Source organism: Thunnus thynnus, chromosome 11 (genome assembly GCF_963924715.1).
Source record: "Thunnus thynnus chromosome 11, fThuThy2.1, whole genome shotgun sequence".
NCBI classification, from domain to species: domain Eukaryota; kingdom Metazoa; phylum Chordata; class Actinopteri; order Scombriformes; family Scombridae; genus Thunnus; species Thunnus thynnus.
In genome coordinates, this window is record NC_089527.1 from 22,213,093 (window position 1) to 22,228,623 (window position 15,531).

At 41.1% G+C, this 15,531-nt stretch overlaps 1 protein-coding gene across 1 annotated transcript; it reads right to left on the reverse strand.

The window, feature by feature from the left end:
• Nucleotides 1–2,580: 2,580 nt before the first annotated feature.
• Nucleotides 2,581–14,793, reverse strand: rpgra (retinitis pigmentosa GTPase regulator a). The gene is made up of 13 exons (XM_067603828.1): nucleotides 14,644–14,793; nucleotides 14,238–14,363; nucleotides 14,030–14,122; nucleotides 13,530–13,592; nucleotides 13,278–13,436; nucleotides 12,992–13,141; nucleotides 12,657–12,815; nucleotides 12,354–12,509; nucleotides 11,932–12,056; nucleotides 11,464–11,676; nucleotides 10,653–11,178; nucleotides 10,445–10,524; nucleotides 2,581–8,828 (listed from the first exon to the last, which is right to left on the reverse strand). The coding sequence occupies exons 1-13, from the start codon at nucleotides 14,669–14,671 to the stop codon at nucleotides 4,875–4,877; spliced, it is 5,832 nt and encodes a 1,943-aa protein (XP_067459929.1). The 5' UTR covers nucleotides 14,672–14,793; the 3' UTR covers nucleotides 2,581–4,874.
• Between the last annotated feature and the right edge of the window lie 738 nt (nucleotides 14,794–15,531).

Genomic DNA, 15,531 nt, shown 5'->3' on the forward strand with positions numbered 1-15,531 from the left:
ATACTCAACATACAAATAATGAACAGTTTATAAAATATTATCCAGTGTTTCCGAACCTAGGGGTCGGGATCCTGTGAGGGAGTAGCAAGAAGGGTCTGAGGGGTCCAGAGGACAGAGTTAGAAAATATATACTACTTATATACTTATAAATACTAATTATTTTACCCTCTTCTAGCCTTTAAAAATACTTTAAATTAAACAATCTGATAAGGATTAAAAAAACACCTTTGAGATGAGCTGCTAATGTCCACATTATGGCCATACCTGAGGGTTACCTAAGGTTATTTTACCTGAGGGGTCACAGGTAGACAGTGTGTTATTTTAAAGGATCATTGTGTAGAATTTAGTGGCATCTAGGACTTGACAGAAATTGAATATAATATTCATAAGTATGTTTTAATTAGTGTATAATCACCTGAAACTTAAGAATCGTTTTTGTTAGCATAGAATGAGCCCTTTATAGCTACATAGGGAGCGGGTCCTCTTCCACAGAAGCTGCCACGTTGCACCGCCATGTTTCTACATTAGCCCAGAACAGACAAACCAAACATTGGCTCTAGAGAAGGTCTTTTGCGTTTTCCACAAGTTTCACGGCCACCATAGATTCTCCTACACGCTTGGAAGGGGAGGGGGATTCAAGTGATTGCAATTTGCAACCTCACCTAGATGCCATTAAATGCTACACACAGGTCCTTTAACTTACACTGTTAATTAATTAATCATGCTCTTTGATCAACTTGTCTAAAATGATAATAAGCCATTTGTGGACTGAACTATTTTGTTCGTGAGAGAAGTTATCGCAAACATGAACTGTGTGTTTTATCTCATGCATGTTTTTCATTAGTTTCTGGTCTGCAAATGAAAAATATACATTAAAACTGCCTAAACTGCTAGAATTTGTACACATGAAAGACACTCTATATTAACAGAGCAAGACAGCAAGGCTTTCTTGATATTTTGGATTTTGACTGACATGTTTGTTTGATGAGTATTTTTATTCCCTCTCAAGTGAGGAAATCTTGCTAACCTGATTAGCTGAATCTTGCTAGCCTTGCTAGCATAATAGTACTCTTGTTTCTTTACAGTTAGCAAATGAATAACACTCAGGATTCAGCTTGAACAGCAAATAATGATGTTATTAGTTACATCAGTGCTTAACCCTCCTGTTGTCCTCGGGTCAATTTTGACAAAATGTCTGTTGTCGGTATATTTAAGTTAAGTTTCATTCTATATTTTCAATTAGTTATGCGTGTCCCACAGCAATGGCTCGGCTGCCTCCCAGCAGTGCCTGTAAACCCAGTTTGGAAACCACTGTGGTAAATGATTGTGTTGACCATAGGGTGTTGACAAATGTTTGTGAGAATACTTCCTGTTTTGATGTTGGTTAAGTATTCAGTTTTAACAAGACTAATTGCCCTAATTAGAGAGCTCCACTCGCTCTTTAGGACTAGTCATTACTGTATGTTACAGAAGCTGTTGAATATCTCTATTCTCTTCTGCTTTACACAAACACACCACCATCACCACTGAAAAGCTCCAACATCACATTGGTGCACAAGTTTACTCAGTTTTACTGTTTGCTAATGATGTGAATATCTAACAGGAAGTTGGATGAGTTTTTTCCTACCAAGGCTTTTCTGGTTAAATGTATAGTGACCATACTGTAAGCAAAACTGCATGTTTCTCCAATAGTAGTGGGAGAGGTATTGCAGGAGCAGTATTTTATAGTATATTTTTTTAGCATATTAGATTTATTCCGGCTTGATAATTATATAGAGGCTTTCTACAGCGGATTATTACTCTGTTTCATAAGAGGTGCCCACATACACAAACACACACAGCAGGAGAGCCGGGTGAAAGTACAGAAGTGTTGAAAGACTAATCAGTGTTTAATTTTCTCCTCCACAAGCAAGAGGTTGGTTAAATAGACCCTGTGTAGCCTGTGAGGGGGCGAGTCCACACATGAACATGTTGAAGTGTTCCTTGTCTTGTCAGGAAACAGGAAGGGGAGGTGTGTGGTGCAGCAACTGCGAGAGGATCTCCTGATCTGTAATTACATGTGGGTTCAGCCAACTGTTACGCCTGTTCGGACAGAAATGTCCCTCTCACTCAGGTCAGGTGAAGAAACGGTTAACTGACTCCATCATTGCACTCCTGGCTCTGAAGGAGAGGTCTGCCACTCTGATGTGGTGTTACAGCCAATGATTTTGGATTAAGATTGTCTCTGTGTTTTGTTTTGTTGTGTTTACCTGTTGTTTACACAGATTTACACTCTGCAGGTGTTCTCTTTGTGTATGTTTTGAATAATTCCCTATGTTTAAACATTTAAAAGCATTGTTCCTAATCCACCTAAATACCTCCCTCCTAACCAAACATTCACTGCACTGACACAGTGTGTAATTACTGCAGGAGTTTTCTCACCATGAAAGTAGTGAAAAGTATGTAGAAAGATAAGTGTTTTTTAATTTACAGGTGGGTGACAAATTAAAGAAAAAAACAACATAAAGTGTCTTAGTAAGGTGTTGGGCCACCATGTCACCAACTTCAGTGTGCCTTGGCATTGATTCTACAAGTCTCTGAAAATACTGGAGGGATGAGCACCATTCTTCAAAAAGATATTCCCTCATTTGGTGTTTTGTTGATGGTGGTGGAGAGCGCTGTCTACCACGTCAGTCCAAAACCTCCCACAGGTGTTCAATTGGGTTGAGATCTGGTGACTGGGAAGGTCATAGCATATGATTCACATAATTTTCATACTCATCAAACCATTCAGTGACCCCTTGTGCTCTATGATTGGGACACTGTCATCCTGGAAGAGACCACTCCCATCAGGATAGAAATGTTTCATCATAGGATAAAGGTGATCACTCAGAATAACTTTGTATTGATTTGAGGTGACCTTTCCCTCTAAGGGGACAAGTGGACCCAAACCATGTCAGAAAAATGCCCCCCAGATCCCCTCACTGAAGGGGTCAAGCATTCAGACCTGTACCAGTTTATCCTTTAATTTATCACCTGTCTGTATGTACAATCTGAACATTTAAATCAAAACATATCATCTTATTCATAGACAATAATTTAACAATATCCACTCAGAAACAAGGCACACACTCAGCAATACAAATAAACATTTATGAGAACACAAAGAATAAAATACACAATTAGCCTTAAAAACTTATACAGACTTTTATATCAAAAAGTTGTAATGTTTTCAGTAAGTTTTAATGTTTTAAAAAAGGAAGTGGCTATTGGTACAAATTCCTCCGTGTCAGTGGTACATTTATTGTTTGTACGGGGTTAATAAACATGCACATCGGTATTGATTGCACAAGATCACGTGATCAAATTCAAATTGTTTTAAAATGGAGAAATGTTTTTGCTCGCAGGTGATACACCAATCCTTCCCATGGTTTTGGTTAAAATAGTTGGGTTTAGGCACAAAAAGCACTTGGTTAGGATTAGGGAAAGATCAAGGTTTGGGTTAAAACAGTAAAATTAGGTAAAAATGTTCCATTAACAGCGCTAAAATGCCCAATGTGATGATAAAAGATATCCAGCAAGAATGCCCCGTTTAACAGCACTAAAATGCTCGAAGTCTGTTCCCCCCTAAAATAATGTCCCGCTCCTGTTAAAACTGTGTTTATGTACCAATAGAACAATCTACTATCAGCACGGAAAACCAGTCTGGACCAACGGCCTGTGGACTACTGACACAGAATCCCATTCCATGTCAATAGTCAGTAAATTATTGCACCAGTTCCGTAGTTGGTACCTTTAAAAAAAAGACCAGTATGTGTCCAGTATTACCAACTGTTACACTTTAGTTTGACTCAGATTTACATTTTTAAAAGACAAGTCTGATAATATTTCATATTTTCAACATATTTCCCATGAAATGCCCAAATCGTTTTTTGATCCAACTAACAAGTGTAGCTAAAGCTGGATATAATTTATTCATCTGTTCCACAGACCTGCATCATTATCTAAAAATGACTAAGAGCACATCAATGAGCCACATCGCTGCACTGGGTGTCATGTTGCTTCGTTACCATGAACGTGGGCACTGTATTTTATTTTGAGTCAATCCCTGTCAATTACTGAGACTTTTAAAGTGGACATAAGATGCACATTTTCAGATCTGTATTCATATTCTGGGGCTTTACTGGAATATCTTTGCATGATTTACAGTTTAAAAAACTCCTTATTTATCTTATACTGACTCTTTATGCAGCCCCTCAGTTCAGCCTCTGTCTGAAACAGGCCTTTTTATTTAGCTCCTGTCTCTTTAAGGCGCTCCTCTGTTGAGCCCACTCTGTTCTGATTGGTCAGCTCCTGTCCCTCGACAGACTTACAAACAATAGTCGTAGGATTTCACTTCAAATTCACACAAATCCGATCCAAAAAATGCGATTGGACAACACGAACAACATTAACAACCATAACAACAAAGACTATGGAACAGACGCCCGTTTGTTGCGCGTCATCGTGAGGAGGAAGTAGAGGTAACTTTGCAATCAAATCGTTCAGAGCAGGTTGAGCCCTGACCTTTGACTTGAAGGCGGCATTTTAAATACGTTCAACACAAGTTTTGGAACTTTGACCATGTTTAACATAAACATCCGACATTATAACAGTATATAAATGACAGAAAATCACAAAAAGCACGATATGTCCCCTTTAAAAGTTAAATGACATATCTGTGACGTATTTTTCAAGAGGCAGTCAGGATGTCAGACTAACTAACTGGTCTCTTCCCGGAATTTGACTTGTTTTTTGACAATAAATACATATAAAACGTTTACCGACACTCTGGCGGCTGATTGGTTGGTACGAGTCTGTGTGTTCTTTCAGCTGAGGGATGGCGTTTGATGATGTCATTGCAGGTCGAGGTACTGCGGCAGCACGTCGTTCCAGAACTGTTGAGGGTCGTCAGGTTTCGTCTCCCCTGCTGCTCTCTGCTTCGTCCTCGGCGCTGGTTTGGGCGTTTCTCTCTCCTTCCTGTCTGGAGGAGCAGATTTAGGAGGCGATTTGTCTTCTTCTTTTGCTTTTGCCAATTTTACCTTTTTCTTTTCTTCTTCCTCCTCCTCTTCCTCTTCTTCCTCCTCTCCTGCCTCTTCATCATCTTCTTCTTCTCCTTCCTCCTCCTCCTCCTCCTCTTCCTCCCCCACTTTTGGATTTCCCTCTTTTTCATTCTCATCTTCCTCCTCTTCCTCACTTTCCTGTTCCTCTTCAGCCAGCTTTGCAGCGTTTCCCTTGTCCTCACTCTCTTCCTCTCCCTCCTCTTCTTCACCCTCCTCTTCCTCCTCTTCACTTGCTTCTTCTCCCCCTTTGTTAGCTTCTTCCTCACCTTCCTCACTCTCCTCTTCTCTCTTACTTTTCTTGAGTCTTGTCTCTGTTTTCTGTTTAATCTGCGTGTCATTCTCTTCTTCATCTTCCTCTTCCTCACCCTCCTCTTCTTCCTCCTCCTCCTCCTCTGTCTCTACCATGACCTTTTCTTTAGCTTCCATGCCGTTATCTTTTCCTTTTATTCCTTCCTCCGCACCTTCACTCTCTTCCTCTTCTCCTTCCTCCTCTGCAACCTCTTCCTCACCCTCTTCTTCCTCCTCCTCACCCTCTCCTTCTTCCTCCTCCTCTGCCGTCTCTTCCTCCTTCCCTGTACCCTCCTCTGTTCCCTCATCTTCCTCTTCCTCACCCTCTTCCTCCTCCTCCTCCTCTGCCGTCTCTTCCTCCTTCTCTGTACCCTCCTCTGTTCCCTCATCTTCCTCTTCCTCACCCTCTTCTTCCTCCTCCTCCTCTTCTGCTGTCTCTTCCTCCTTCCCTGTACCCTCTTCCTTTTCCTCATCTTCCTCACCCTCTTCTTCCTCCTCCTCACCCTCTCCTTCTTCCTCTTCCTCTGCCGTCTCTTCCTCCTCCTCTGTTCCCTCCTCCTTTCCCTCATCTTCCTCTCCCTCACCCTCATCTTCCTCGTCCTCTGCTGTCTCTTCCTCCTTCTCTGTACCCTCCTCATTTCCCTCATCTTCCTCTTCCTCACCCTCTTCTTCTTCCTCCTCCTCTGCCGTCTCTTCCTCAGGCCCTCCCTCATCCTCCTCCTCCTCCTCTTGCCCCTCATTTTCCTCCTCTTCACCCCCTTCCTCTTCCTCCTCAGCCTCTTTCTCACTCCTCTCATCTACAGATGCCTCTTCCTCATCTTCCTCGCCCTCTTCCTCTTCTCCAACAGCCTCACTGTCTTCCTCCTCATTTTCAACACTCACTTCATCCTGTTTCTGATCATCATCATCATCATCATCATCCTCTTCTTCATTCTCATCTGTCCCTTCATCCTCTGAGTCTTTCTCCTCATCCTCACTTTCAGTGGAATCTTCATCATCTCTTTCCTCTTCAGTTTCACCTTCTTCATCAACATCGTCATCATTTTCTTCTTCTTCACTCTTTGCAGAATCAGACTCTGCAGCATCACTTCCCTCCTCCTCCTCCTCCTCCTCCAATTTAGACTCTTCGCTCTTGCTGCTAGCCGCACTTCCTGACTCTTTGCCACTTTCATCTTCTTCACCATCACTCGCCTCACTTTCCTCTTCTTCCTCTTTATTGTCTTCCTCACTGGACTCCTCTTCACTTCCACTTTCCTCCTCCTCCGCTGCTTCAGATTCCTCGCTGCTTTCTTCTCCCTCTTCTTCCTCCCCTTCAGTTTCTGTAGCATCACTCTTATCGCTTACTTCAACCTCTTCATCATTGCTGGATCCTGTTTCCGCCTCTTCTCCCTCCTCAGTTGCATCGTCTTGCTCCTCTTCGCCCTCCCCAGAGCCACTCTCTTCTTCAGCCTCTGTGACATCACTCCTTTCACTTTCCTCCTCCTTTTCTTTGTCCTCCACATCGCTTCCACTTTCTCCCTCTTCATCTTTTTTCTGCTCCTCAGTGTCTGTTTCTTCTCCCTCATTATCCTCATCCTCTTCAGAAGCCTTATAGGTTGTGTCATCTTCATCCTCCTCTCCTTCATGTTCTTGTTGGGAAGTTTCTGTGTTTGTGCTGCTCTTTTGCACCTCTGCTTGTGAAACGTCTTCACCTTCAAACTGCTCAGATGTGTCACTTTTCATCGCCTCCCGCTCTGACTGATCATGAGTGGTACAATAACTTTCTTCTTCTTTGACTACATTTCCTGACTCTGTATCTTTGCTGTTGCTTTCTTCTATTACATTTGATCCTTCCACTGAAGACAAATGTGACAATGTCGAGGAGAATGACGGCTGCATAATTGCAGTCTGCTTTGTGAACTGGTTCGCTCGGCTAGATGTTTTAGGTGGTGTAGAGGTAACTGTGTCACTCTCAGAGTGAAAACCCCTCACACTTGTCAACGCTTCACTAATGACATCTATCGCTGCACCTGCCATCCCTACAGCAGGAAGAACAGAGGCTGCATCACTGAGAATTTCGCCCCACCTTGGTTTTTCTTCTGTCAGGCACTGAATATCATCTCTGTCTCTTTCAGAAACAAGCAGATCTCTATCAACAGGTTCAAAGCCTTGAAGGGATTTGGCATCACTGACGGAAATCACCTCTGTTCTCGCAGGGTTCTGTGAGGAGATGGGGGTAGAGACCACTTCAGTAGGTGCATCCTGCTGTGATAACAGCTGGCTGGAGCCTCCACGGAGATTACTCTTTGGCTTGGCCCTAGTATTATCTTTAGTGTCTTCATCAGCTTCATCTTCACCTTTGATTTTCTCTCCTTCTCCTTCTCCTGGCTTTGTTTTTGCCTTCAGTTTAGATTCTTTTACCTTCTTTTTCTCATTTAGACTAGCGCTGTCATCATCGGGCAACTTCTGCTTATCAACAGGTTTATCTTTAATTTTTTGAGCTGTGTTCTTGGCAAAGTTTAGCTCATTTTCTGCACCCTTCCCTTTGCTTCTACTTTTAACTGGAGTTTTGACTGGTGTGGATTTGACCTCTTGAGGTTTCCCTTTAACTTTCACAGGGGTAGATTTTACACCAAGAGATTTCTTAGATTTAGCCTGAACAGGTGTGGTGAAAGGAGTGGTTTCTTTTTTCACTGGTGGTGATTTAACATCCTGCGCTTTACTTTGACCTTTAGATTTAACCTTGTGCAGATCTTTTGTTGGAGTCGATTTGACCTGCTGTGTCTCCTGTTGCACCTCCATTTTAACAGGTTTGACATCCGCGGTTTTATTCTGGATTTCTGCATGATTGCTCTCTTCCTCTGCAGCATTTTCTACAGATGACATATTTCCACTTTTGACAGACATGCTGGTCATATCATTTCCTGTAGTGACCTCAATAACAGGGGATGTCTTGTCTAAAGCTGGTGATTTTCTTTTCTCCTTTTTCTGTGAGCCTGTTGTCTTTTTCAAGTCATCATTAAAGGAGCTAGCTTTCACGTCGTCTCGATTCACAGAAGTTTCTTTTAAATTTCTATTTCTCCTGGCATTTCCTTTCACCTCAGACAGTCTCTGTTGTGGCTCAGTCAGTGTCCTCCAGACAGTCTTTGAGCTCAATTCTGACGACTTGCTTTGTTTTGATGTACCAGATTTAAAAGGAGAGAGCTCTTGAGAGAGTTTTTGAGTTTGTCTGTCTCCTTGAGTTTTGATTGTATTGGCGTGTTTGGTGATGTTTTCTTTGCCTTTAGATGTCTGTTTGGAGTTTTTTCTAATGTTCTTTAGCAGAGACACTTCTTTCTTTAAGGAGCTGGAGCCTTTCAGGGGCTCTGTGGATAAGGCCTTGTGAGGGTTTTGTTCTGCCTTCCCATTGGAGAAAAGCTGTTCAGCAAAGTCCTCTGCCTCTTTCACAGCTCTTCTAAGAGCTCTGCCCTTTTTCTTTTCCTGTAATGAATCACAGAGAAAAGTTTTTTGTAAAATATAAAAAAATATATAAAAACATTTTTAAAAAATAATATATAGTAATAAAAAAATAAAAATAGAATCAGGCAGAGAAATGTCATATGCTATTAATACTGTGTTTAAAAAAATAAAAATGTATAAATATAGCAGCAGACCTGCAATCAATATGACTGGATATGTAATTGTGGTGTTTTATGTTTATTTTATTGCCAAATGTCATCTCTAGTTTAAGAAAGTGGTTTCTTGGTCAATAACATAAATGTCCCTGGAGCAAAAATAATGTTTACCTACATGAGCAGAATCAGAACCAGTTTGTCTGGAGACAGGTTTCATTCATTTTTTCTAGGTGTACAGTATATGTCATTCATTAAAAATGTTTAAAAAGATCTTTTGAAGACAGTGAACAATATTGATGCCAGTGTATGTTTTGGATAACATCTGTCTAGCATCTTCTGCACATGTACCAATATAATTTTGTACAGTACAATTTAATCTTTTCTTCTCTGTTTCTCTGCAGTATGAGTAGGTTTGAATGATAACACCAAGAATATCATTCATAGCCAATATGTTATGTACACACATAACAACATCAACAAATCTGTCATCAGGTTTAAATACAGAAGTGGGCGCAGAGGTAGAGAAAACCATGGAGATGATTGAGAAAAGAACGGGAATCCTGATTTTTCCATCTGTGCTGGAGATAAACAGAAGGTGGTTAATTAGGGGTCAGTGAGGTGTGATGTTAAACAGCTTCATTTAATCACGGTCACGGCAGAGTTTCTGATGCTTCAGTGAAGGTTTAACAATCATAAAGATTCTTATGTATGATTCTTAAAATGTTTTTAGCTCATAAACAATCATTTAGCGACTATTCAAAGTAATATTCTCTGTCTCACTTTAAATCCTGTATGTGTATGAGCAAACACGTAGATGCACAAACAGACATGAGCCTATTTAACACTACAACTAAGACTGAAACGGGTTACTACGCACCACATGTTGCACTGCGACACACAACATTGTTGGTGACTCTTTCACAGCTTGCTTCATCACTAGCTGTGGAAACACTGATGAGATGTGGCAAGATTCCTGCCAGCTTTTCTAAGAAATTGTATGTTTTGTGTGCGTGTGTGTGTGTGTGTATCTGAGCCTGAAGCCCAAACAGATTTGTGTATTGGCAAGATCCTAATCTCTGAATCTGCTTTGAGGAGATTCACTACACACATTCCTGGTCGAAAAAAAGCAAATTCAGATGGTACAGAAATAAGACACCAAAAGACCAGATTCAATTAAACTCGATGAGTAAACATTTTGCCTTCGTGTTACACCAAGTGGAAAATGCCTCCACAGGCATATACACACATGCTTGTAAGAACACACACCCACATGGATACCGAATGTATGCTGAGCTATGCACATTTCCTGGAAAAGTCAGTGAGCGTTCAAAGTCGCTGCTTCCTGCCCTGGAGTGCTCATAATGTAGACCAAAACCAAGGAGTCTCAAGAGCAAAATAATGTTCTACAGGCTTTGGACAAAATTATGTGTTTAAAGTTGAACCATAGCACAATGGGCTATTTAAAAAATACACTGATCTCACCATATTTGGCAAAAAGTCACAGTTCTCAGAGGTATTCTCCTCCACATCTTCTATGACCATTTTTCTTTCAGATTCTCCATCTGAAACAAAAGACACAGTATAGTTAAACTGCTGTACACTACAGCACCTATTTTTATATTTTCATGGGAGTGCAAGATCAACCTCAGCTCAAAAACAGAAAGCTGCTAAAATTATATGTTTAAAATACCTGTTTGTGGCGAAGCAGGATGCTCTTCCTCACTGAGATGCTTATTGGAAACATGACTAGGGGGTCTATTGGGGCTGCAGGGTTCTTTAGGTGGTAGAGGAGACTGCGTTTTGTCACTTAGTTTTTTTCTTGCAGTCCTTTTAGGGGATACTGGGATGTTAGGGTTACGTTTAGTTACAGACTTAGGTGACAATAAGGGAGAAGGCACCTCTTTGGATTTAGACTTAGAGGGGGTGGTGGAAGAGGTTTTATTCTGAGGCGTGCATGATGACTGAGAATCTGGGCTTGATGGCTTAAAGGATAACACTGGACTCAGAGGGGATTTGGACGGAGATCTGGGGGAGATCGGTGGGCTTGGTGTTACTTCTGATTGAGATTTGGGGGATGATGACGAATTAGTCGAATCGTTTGAAGGATGTTTAGGGTTAAGAATATTTCTGGATTTCTGCCAAGAGGTGTTGAGGAAGCCTGCACTGAGACGAGGGAGGTTGTCGAACATCTCCCCAAACAGCTCGACAGAACTTTCCTGAAAGACAGAGAGGAAAAACAGAAAAAGCATTACTGAGTCAGGTTTGAGACTCATCTACAGAGCTCCCCCAGACAGGCACTCAGTGGCACTGCAGCAGAGCTACAATCTGGTGCAACACTGCACCCTGCTGGACTTAAAACATGACTACAATCATCTCAAACAGACTAGAAACTGTCTTGAAGTTAGATTATGACCACAGTTGCTAATGGTTGGAAATAACAGCTATCTAGTTTTGGAAGCTGGCTTTATCTTTAAGATCAGTGCTGGGGTGTTGGTTCTTACTTTTTCTCTGTGGCGGGCTCGAGCAGCTGGGGCCCCTTGTGGGGTTGTAACTACTGGAGTAGGATCATACAAAGGGTCTAGTTGGAGAATTTCTGTGCAATTTGACTCCATAATATTCTCAGTGATTGGGACATCCATCTCTGGTGCCACTTCTGGGCTCTCTGGTGGTCTGGGTACAGCCAGTACCAGCATGTGGTTTCCCCCACAGGACACCTAAACACAAGAGGACACATGGACTGTTTACAACTGTGAACTGTGTACTTAGCTTAGTGATTCACAATCACTGTACTCAGCCACTCTTTACTTTCATTTACATAACATTTTAGACCAGTTTGAAACCAGTATTTGAGGGTTCATTGTCTTGCTCAAGAACACTTCAACATGCACATAGGTGAAGATGGGGACCCTGTTGTTTGGTAGAAGATCTGCTCTACTATGTAATCCACCACTGCAGCCCTTCATACTTACGAATTGTACGCTGTACTTGAGAAAACGTGTGCAAGGTGTCGGGCTGAACTGGTTGATGAAGTTCTCCTCCCCTAACCCCAGTTTTCCATGGCGACCATCGCCAAAAGTGTAAAGCAGCCCACTATCTGTAGAAGAGGAAAAAATGCATTCAAGTTTGAAGATTATATTTAAGGTCTGCTGCACTACTCAGGTGTAATAATCATACAACTATTTAACTGCACTGTAAATTGGGGTTGAAATGCTGATTAAGTAACAAGGCAGACTAGGTGGATCAGTGTTTCAAGATCAGAAAGTAAATCAGAATTCAATCCATAAAAAATACATTATTGCAACTAATTCAGGAGCTTTGTGCAAGAAGAGACAATGGAAATTAATATTTAACACTATCATAGAGACTAGAGAGAGGTTAAAAGACTGCTTACTTGTGATCACAGCAGTGTGGTTTTCTCCGCAGCTGATGTGCTTGATGCCACTGTTACAAATGTGCTCCAGTGGTTTTGGCAAATCAGCTTCAAACAGAAATGTTCCATGGCCCAGCTGACCGTGCTGACCCCGGCCAAATGTGAACACGTTCTCCTCTTACACAGCAAGAACAGACAGTAAAATAGATTATGCTCATTACTAGGCTAGGAAGTTAAATATTTGTGTTTCTTATATACTATATATTAATCATAATTAGAGGTGTCAGTGGACACAGTGTAAGTACTGTCCAATAATACTGATACCTGTGAGTGCCACAGTGTGCTCCCCTCCACAGCACACCTGGGTGACACGACTGAGGATGCCCTGCACCCGCTGAGGGACTCTGTGATTGGCCAGTTGTCCCATCTGGAGACCAAGCCTTCCGTTCGCACTCTCACCAAACGTATAGAGGTCTCCATCCACTGGGACAAAGCCAACATATCATTTACAATCAAATCTGATCAAATGACCACGTCAGCAAAGCTCAAACTAAGAGAACTTTTACAGATAGAAAAATTATTTGCCTCATCAAAGCTTGTTTGATTGATTAAACTAGTTCACTCAAGTGTGAGCTGTGTTTGGATGAACTGTGTTTCACCTGTGACAAACGCTGAGTGCTGGTACCCACAGGACACCCATGTCACCGCTTCCCCAACATTCACCTCTCTGGGTTCTGCTGCAAACGTCTCGTCCCCCAAACCAATCTGACCCACAGAGTTGTCTCCCCACATGAACAGCCTCCCGTCCTCTACCAACACACACACACACACAAACACACACACACAATCAGAGGTACATACACACATACATGCAGTTCGGGCCTTGGCCAGATCATCTTGCCTACCAAAAACACTTAAACCATTATTACTTGTCACTTTTCGAACCTGTTAAGGCAGCGGAGGTGTTGCAGCCAGCAGAAAGCATTTTGATTGGTGCATGGTCACAGAAGGGACGCAGCATCTGAAAGGATGTAGTGTTGTTGCAGTGGCCTAAACCGAGCTGCCCCTCCTGGTTACTGCCAGCACCATACACACTACCCTGCCCTAAAAACATACAAATCATGAATTAAATACAAAAACAATTAATTTTGGGTGCTACTGGTCTGTGTCCATGGAAAAATCTTTCATATATCTTACATGTGCAGACAATTGTGTGATCTCTCCCACAAGCAACAAGCTTCGCCTTCTCAGGCTTTAAGGCTAAAAGGGAAATACACAGTCGTTATAAAAACTAAAACAACTTAAAAACACCTAAATTAATGCTTCTTCAGTCAATTTCAAAATAGAGCTGAAACAATTAGTTGATTATCTGATTAGTTGATTGACAGAACAATTTTTATAATTTAATTGTTTAATTGTCAGTTTTCAAGCAAAGCTGCCAAATATTCTCTGGTCTCAGCTTCTCTCTTGTGAGTATTTGCTGCTTTTCTTTGTCTTATGTGATAGTAAACTTAATATCTTTGGGTTGTGAACTGTCTACCAGACAAAACAAGTGATTAGAAGATGTCTGTTTGGGCTTTTTCATTGTTTTTTTTACATTTTATAGAACATTGAGGATTAATTGAGAAAATAACTGGCAAATTAATCATTAATGAAACAATAATCGTTAGTTGCAGCCCTGACTTAAAGTAACTTACCTTTCACAGAGGCAGGTTTGCTGGTAACGGGCTTAAGCCCCAGCCCTAGCTGACCCCATGTGTTACCACCAAACATGAGCAGCCTCCCTTTTCCTGCAGACATAAGAATCATTACTGAGATTACAAGTTTGATTTGGCTACACAATTACACAAATATGTATTGTTAAACATGGTATTCATTAATAAAATATGCATTTGGTGTGTGCACCTGTGATGACAGCAGTGTGCTCTCCACCACATGATATGTGCAGTGGGTGGTCATTCTTCACCCAGAATGTACTTGGCACATTGTCAGCAAAACTGCTTTTTCCAAATGTGAAGAGGGCTCCTGTTTCTGATGACAAATGGGTGATTTTAGACAACCTTGATGAAACTATTGCCATGTGCAGGATGTTAAGACAGTGACTCACTACTCTGTGACTTAACGCCGGCTAAATCCCAACACAATCTGTTGTCAGATCTCAAGCGATTTAAGTAGCAGCAGCAAGACTGAAATAGCAACAGGTTTACTGCACACACACACATACAGTATGTAGAAATCTGTACAGGTGAGTATACCATTCATAAAGCTTTGGCTATAGAGCGCCTAAAGTTATGTGTACAAACGCTCTCACCAGGTATGTTGATGTCGGTCTGTCCCATCTCATCTGCTTTCCCCTCGCACCTCCTCACCGTGAAGCTCGGTGCTGACTGACGGGTAAATGAGGAGGTGTCACAGAGGGGCAGGGCCTTGTAAAGAGGCGAGTTAAAGCCAGTCAGCTGTCATTGACTGAACATAGATTTTACTTAGTTAATTATAAACAACAAATATTGATATAGCTAACTTAATTTTCACTCTTCAGTGTATTTAGTAAACAGAGCAGCATGCTGGTGCCCTAATTGGCAATAATAAAAAAACACTAAAAGAAAAACATAATCAAATGTTTTTTAAAAATATTATTTTAGCCAACTAATAACTATATAATAACTAAGTACATTTACTCAAGTACTGTACTTAAGTACAATTTTGAGGTACTTGTACTTTACTTACTATTTCCATTTGATGCTACTTTATACTTCCACTCTACTACATTTCAGAGGGAAATATTGTATTTTCTACTCCACTACATTTATTTGACAGCTTTAGTTACTTTTCAGATGATGATTTGTCACAATGGATAATATAAGAAGCTTTTAAAATACAACACATTGTTAAAGATGAAACCAGTGGTTTCCAACCTTTTTGGCTTTTGACGTCTTACAAAAAGCAGTGTGTAGTCGGGGTCACATTTCAGATGTCTATGAGTTGTTAACAGCTCCACCAAATAGTGATTTTTCCTCTAAACTTCTCACATGGTTTCATTTCAATAAATGTTCAAATGATCCAATATTTCACCAAAAATCAAAGATTAGAGAAAAAGTCCAAAAACTGAGAACAGATTTGTGTATCAGAACTTTGTTTTCTCTTCTTTCCTCTCCCATCAATCATCTCACGACCCCTCAGATTTATCTGGTGACCCTTT